The sequence below is a fragment of the Cyprinodon tularosa genome, unplaced genomic scaffold (assembly GCF_016077235.1).
Source record: "Cyprinodon tularosa strain WSP-4 unplaced genomic scaffold, ASM1607723v1 ctg614, whole genome shotgun sequence".
Lineage (NCBI taxonomy): Eukaryota > Metazoa > Chordata > Actinopteri > Cyprinodontiformes > Cyprinodontidae > Cyprinodon > Cyprinodon tularosa.
This window is the reverse complement of record NW_024039357.1, coordinates 126,583-133,480: the sequence shown is the minus strand read 5'-3', so window position 1 is coordinate 133,480 and position 6,898 is coordinate 126,583. Positions and strand designations below refer to the sequence as shown.

General features: G+C 45.3%; 1 protein-coding gene across 1 annotated transcript; it reads left to right on the top strand.

The window, feature by feature from the left end:
- The first annotated feature begins 4,587 nt into the window (after positions 1–4,587).
- LOC119798221 (olfactory receptor 142-like) lies at positions 4,588–5,818 on the top strand. The gene is given in 1 exon segment (XM_038307570.1): positions 4,588–5,818. A coding segment is annotated over 1 exon segment (927 nt). The 5' UTR covers positions 4,588–4,891.
- Positions 5,819–6,898: the final 1,080 nt, after the last annotated feature.

Sequence of the window (6,898 nt, the reverse complement as noted above, 5' to 3'; positions counted from 1 at the left end):
AAATATTCTCAAGGGGTTAGACCTGCAAAAAATAATATAAAAAGATAAATGTGGCACTGTTAATTTCACCAAAGGATAACCTTTAGGATGTCAAGAAATCTCTTCAAGATATATTTTCTGTTTTTATTTTCTATTTTCCCATGATTGAAGTGTTTGAGGTAGTATCTCTACTACTTGTAACTCATGTACTGAAAGCATTTCTCTCTCATTATGCTAAAATGTACTAAACAGAAATTAAGTCATATACTGAGGGATTTTAACCTTTAATGTTGAAACAAAAAATAATACAACATACAAACATAGCATTTAATACTATCTTAGATTCAACTGGCTTTGCTCAAAACATCAATAGACCTTCCCACATTTATAGTCATACTTTGTATCTTGTGCTCATATTGTGCTAATGTAACACATATGGAGGAAGTAAAAGAATTAACAAGAATATTCTTTTGCAAGATTTGTGTCTTTCTGTTAAACTGGGGCCTGTCTGTCTGTCTGTCTGTCTGTCTGTCTGTCTGTCTGTCTATCTATCTGAATTACTAATTACCATTACTAATGTCAGTATTTGCTCACAAATCCATGAACTCAGTGGCCACATCTCAATTCTGTTGGGATCCTGAAGCTTGCCCACCAGAGGGCGCCGAGGATCCCTTCCTAGGGGTTTTATGTTACTGTTGGGATCTGGGGTTCTGTCTACCTTTCTCCACCAGAGGGCGTATTGGATCTCCTGAAGCTGGAGCTGACTTCACCAGCTGTTTCTCATCTGCTCATCAGGAGACCAGTACTTATGCAGGCTGAGAACCTCACTCCAGTGCCAGAGTGTTAGTCAGTCACGGTACAGCAAACCCTGAGCCAACCAATCAGTCTAGTCTCCTGACTACGAGACCTGAACCTGAACCTGATCCTTTGTCTTCTCTGTTTCCCAGGTTGAACCAGTCTGAAACCAGAAACCCCTGGAGTTTCTCTCTGTTGGAGCTCTGTCTGTCTGATCTCAGAAGAACCCTGGAGAACCAAACCTGCCAAGGACCTGCCAGCCGACTCTCAGAAGTATCTGGAAGGGGAACCCAAACCTGGAGATCTAAAAGCCCTAGCCAAGCTAAACCTCCACCAAGCCCTCAGCCTGCCGTCAGCCTCTGAACCCTCCTGGTATCCTCCCCCTCTGCTGCTCTGCTCAAGCTCCAGGACAGTAACCCAGTCGTGACCGGCCCTGGACCTGATTATCCCCCCTGATCTGTTTGCACCTTTTCTAATTAAACCTTTGAACTTTTTCCCTGTCTCTGAGTTGTGTTCTGCATATGGGCTAGCATCCAGAAACCCATCATGACAGTACACTCTGGCCAACAGACTAGCCCAGCGGAACCACTCAACATGGACCCAGCTCCCCACATTCAGGAATCAGACCTTTGGAATTTCTTTTATAGGGATAAAGATGATCTCTTCCCTTTCATGCCACCTCATTCATCTCTCTACCAACCAGTTAGCTTAGCATCCAAAGTCATTAGCATTCCAGAGTCCTTAGTTTCTAAACCTGACCCCATGCCTGATTTTCTAGCCTCAGAACCCACTTACAAACCAGTTAGCTTAGCGCCTGAACCCACTAGCACACCAGTTAGCCTTTTGCCAGAATCAGTCAGTGAAACAGTTAGCCCAGCTCCCAAGACCCCCCGGCGTAAGAGACGGCGTCGCCGTGAGCCCGCTCTGAGCCGTCTTGAGACCCCTGAACCAGTTCTGAGCTGTCTAAAGACCCCTGAGCCAGCCCTGAGCCGTTTTGAGTCAGCTCTGTGCTGTCTAGAGACCCCTGAGCCAGCTCTGTGCTGTCTAGAGACCCCTGAGTTAGCTCTGTGCTGTCTAGAGACCCCTGAGTTAGCTCTGTGCCGTCCAGAGACACCTGAGCCTGCTCTGTGCCGTCCAGAGACCCCTGAGCCTGCTCTGTGCCGTCCAGAGACCCCTGAGCCTGCTCTGTGCCGTTTAGAGACCCCATAGCATATATTTAAAGAGGCCTCAGAAATCGGGGTTAGTGGAAATACGCCTCAAAGAGCCCCTCAGCGGGCGCTCCAAATCGCCAAAGGCCCTCTGTGGACGCTTCAAGCCACCTCGGAGACTGAACCTGTCCCGCCATGGGCGGTTTCCTCCATGCTGGGACCGGAGCCGCAGTCAGCGGGCTCCCATGTTCCTGATCCGGAGCTGCAATCGGCAGGCTCCTCTGTTCCTGATTCGGAGCCGCAATCGGCGGGCTCCTCTGTTCCTGATTCGGAGCTGCAATCGGCGGGCTCCTCTGTACCTGATCCGGAGCCGCAATCGGCGGGCTCCTCTGTTCCTGATCTGGAGCCGCAATCGGCGGGCTGCTCTGTTCCTGATCTGGAGCCGCAATCGGTGGGCTCCTCTGTTCCTGATTAGGAGCCGCAATCGGCGGGTTCCTCTGTTCCTGATCCGGAACCGCAGTTGGCGGGTTCCTCTGTTCCTGATTCAGAGCCGCAGTCGGTGGGCTTTTCTGTTCCTGATTCAGAGCCACAGTCGGTGGTCTCCTCTGTTCCTGATCCGGAGCCACAGTCGGTGGTCTCCTCTGTTCCTGATCCGGAGCCACAGTCGGTGGTCTCCTCTGTTCCTGATTCGGAGCCGCAGTCGGCGGTCTCCTCTGGTCCTGATCCGGAGCCGCAGTCGGCGGTCTCCTCTGGTCCTGATCCGGAGCCGCAGTGGGCAGCCCTGTCCGAGCCTGTTCCTGTTTCTGAACCTGTTCCTGACATGACCCTGGCCGGCCTCCTGAGCTTCTGCCACATCCTCGGCCCTGCAGCCGGCCTCCTGTGAACCGGCTTCGTCTCCGGCCCAGCGGCCGGCCTCCTGAGCGTCTGCCACATCTCTAGCCCCTCGGCCGGCCCCCGGAACGTCGACCATGCCTTCGGCCCCTCGGCCGGCCACCTGAGACTCTGCATCGCTGCCGGCCCCATGGCCGGCCACCTGAGACCCTGCCTCGCTGCCGGCCCCACGGCCGGCCACCTGACACTCTACTTGGTAAACCTTCCAAGACTTTTTTTGCTATCACCCACCTTATGTGGGTCGTTTTTTGTTTTGGACTCAGTTTTTGTTTTTTCTTGCCCTCCTTGCCTGGTTCCCCCTCCGTCCACCCTGGGTGGGTTGTTTTTTGTTGTGGACTCTGCCTTTTCTTGCCCTCCTTGCCTTGTGCCCCCTCCGCCCACCCTGGGTGGGTTGTTTTGTGTTTTTGTTTTGGACTGTTCTGAGGGCGTCTGGAAGCCGCCCTTGAGGGGGGGGCTCTGTTGGGATCCTGAGGCTTGCCCACCAGAGGGCACCGAGGATCCCTTCTTAGGGGTTTTGTGTTACTGTTGGGATCTGGGGTTTTGTCTACCTTTCTCCACCAGAGGGCGTATTGGATCTCCTGAAGCTGGAGCTGATTTCACCAGCTGTTTCTCATCTGCTCATCAGGAGACCAGTACTTATGCGCGCTGGGAACCTCACTCCAGTGCCAGAGTGTTAGTCAGTCATGGTACAGCGAACCGTGACCCAACCAGTCAGTCTAGTCTCCTGACTACGAGACCCGAACCTGATCCTTTGTCTTCTCTGTTTCCCAGGTTGAACCAGTCTGAAACCAGAAACCCCTGGAGATTCTCTCTGTTGGAGATCTGTCTGTCTGATCTCAGAAGAACCCTGGAGAACCAAACCTGCCAAGGACCTGCCAGTCGACTCTCAGAAGTATCTGGAAGGGGAACCCAAACCTGGAGATCTACAAGCCCTAGCCAAGCTAAGCCTCCACCAAGCCCTCAGCCTGCCGTCAGCCTCTGAACCCTCCTGGTATCCTCCCCCTCTGCTGCTCTGCTCAAGCTCCAGGACAGTAACCCAGCCGTGACCAGCCCTGGACCTGATTATCCCCCCTGATCTGTTTGCACCTTTTCTAATTAAACCTTTGAACCTTTTCCCTGTCTCTGAGTTGTGTTCTGCATATAAGCTAGCATCCAGAAACCCATCATGACAAATTCGTTTGCAACTTGAGCTTCTGCTTCAGTGAGCTAAAACCTTTGTACTGTATTTCATACTCTTTGCTATCCCAGTCTAATCCTTTGTGAAATAGAATCTTTACCAAAGCTTATCTTCCCTTTTATTGCTTAACTATAGTAAATCCTTATTTAGCCCAAGAACACATCCTCAGAAACTTATCATCACTGTCAATGAGCAAAACCAACAGAGCAAAGGCTTTGAGTTAGTTTGGCAACTGTATTAAAAAGAAATCTAACAATATTTAAATATTTAATGAATATTTATTGACAAGTTTTCCCATCTCTCAGAAAAGTCTTCTTTACAACCGAAATGAGTTGCTGGGATAGAGATATTAAAATGTCATAAAAACTGCCTATGCACCTTTTATATTTTAATATAATCTTCATTTAATATAATTTTGACTAATATTTTTTTTAATAATCATTTTTATTTAGTTACATTTTAGTGCCTGACCCTCCTTAGCAGGCATTACTTCACAGATCATCTGCTAATGATGTCCCATTACAGCTGTAGGATTCACACAAACATAACAAAAAAACACAGAGAAGTGACTCAGCTCAGTTTTGGAGGGAGGGGGTAATCAATGTTTCCATACAGAGCATAGGAAGGAACCTGTTTTTGTTTTTTTTCTCTGTACATTATTTAATCTTCAGTGGGCTGTGAGCTTTATCAGGAGATGTTGCCTCATTTTCTAATTTACTGTTTGCTGAAACCTTCAGCCTGATAATTAATGTATGAGGGAAAATGCTCTCAGTATTATTACAATGTGTTCAGCCAGTAGATTGGAGGCTGTGGTTAAATTCAATGTTTTACTTTTGGGTAAAAAGCTTTAACTAAAATCATAATCTTTCTTTATGTCTGACTGTTGAGAATGTGAAACGGCATGACTAACTCTTCATAGGTTTTTTTTTTTTCTTTCACTGCTTATATCAACTCCTGGGGTTTGACCTATTTGTATTTCACTGTCATCTTGATTTTGTATGCCTTCATAGTCTTCTCTAACGTCCTGCTCATTGTTGTGATCTGTACGAACAGGAGCTTACATGAACCCATGTACATGTTTCTCTGCAGCCTGTTTGTCAATGAACTGTATGGCAGCTCAGGCTTGTTTCCCTTCTTGCTGGTTCAGATCCTCTCAAATGTCCACATTATTTCTGCTCCGCTCTGCTTCCGTCAGGTTTTTATGGTCCATTCTTACGGGGCAGTTGAGTTTTTAAACTTAGCCTTTGTCTCGTATGACCGTTACCTCGCTATCTGTTACCCTCTGCAGTACAACAACAAAATGACACCCAAAAAGATTGCCGTACTGATTGCTGTAGCCTGGTTGTATCCACTTATTATTGTCTCCTTCATTATGCCTCTGCTACCGGTGAAGCTGTGTGGGAACCAGATAAACAAAGTTTACTGTGATGTTCATTCTGTGGTTAAACTGGCCTGTACGGAAAGGGCCATCACGAACATTTTTGGACTCACTGCTACATTCAGTACTATCTTGGTCTCGTTGCTTCTGATTCTCTACACCTACATCAAGATCCTTGTTGTGTGTTTCTCTGGATCCAAACAAACCCGTCAGAAAGCCTTGAACACCTGTACACCTCACCTGGCCTCCATCTTGAACTTTTCCTTCGCTGGTAGCTTTGAGATCTCTCAGAGCAGATTCAACATGAGCTTCCTGCCAAATTTTCTGCGTATTTTCCTCTCGCTTTACTTCCTAACTGCACAGCCTCTTTTTAACCCGCTGATGTATGGCCTGAAGATGTCTAAAATAAGAAATGCTTGTAAAACTCTACTTCTGAATGTAAACCAGTGACACAAGTGTATTTTAGTTATACAATATTAAGCTGTAGCAGTAATGAAAAGGAATCTTTGGAGACCCAGACCAGACAAATAACCAAATATTTTATGTTTAAGAAGCATTTGGTTCAAAATGATGAAAATAATATATGAAAACCATATTTTTACAAATTGAGTCTCAGTTAAAGGTTATTTGGACCAGAAAACTCAGAGGAAGGTATGTTAGAGATACAGAAGAAAATGCACTCATTTTTATGCTTCATGCTGGAGGTTTAAAATTGCTTTTGATTTTGTTTTAAAGGTTTTCTGATACATATATATATATATATATATATATATATATGTTTAAGGAATTTAGATATTTTTGATGATGTAGATATGAGTGGAAAAAGAAATTAGAATAAAGAAGGAACTTCCTGGAGAAGCATTAGTTTCCTCTGGCTGCTCTCTGACGTTTTTAATAAACCCTGAAGATTGTTAGCCTTATTTAAAGAGTGACAAAAGAAAGATTTTATGTTTATAAACCAAGATTTTGCTTAGACCTGTTAAAACACTAGGGGGCCAAAAAGAAGTACATACGGTTTAATGCAGCCTTATTCATACAACTGATGCATTTACAAAGTCTGATATTCACATTAAGTTAAGTTGGAAGTATTGAGTAAATTGAATAACCAAACTAAATTAATATGTTACTTGTCAAAGAACTTCATCTTGTTACAATACATTTTTTTCCCCCTGATGGAGGATTTAAATAACTCTTCAACAGAAATGCAGAGCTGGTATTATTGGACAATAGCACAATTCAACACTGCTTTTTTTAGTAAATTTTATGGAAAATGCATGGAAAATTGGGTCAACCTTTAAGGTATGGCACTGGGCTGGTTTCAAGACTTCCTGAAGAACAGGGACTTTTTTATGAGACCACAAAAATTACATTAAATTAAGTTCAGTTTATTTCTATAGTGCCAATTCACAACACATGTCATCTCAAGGCACTTGACAGTTCACCAGCTCATACATTCAAATTGATTGAAAGTTTTCTATCTAAGTAAAGCCAGTTGAATGCATCCACTCATTGACTCGAATGCAATCCCTC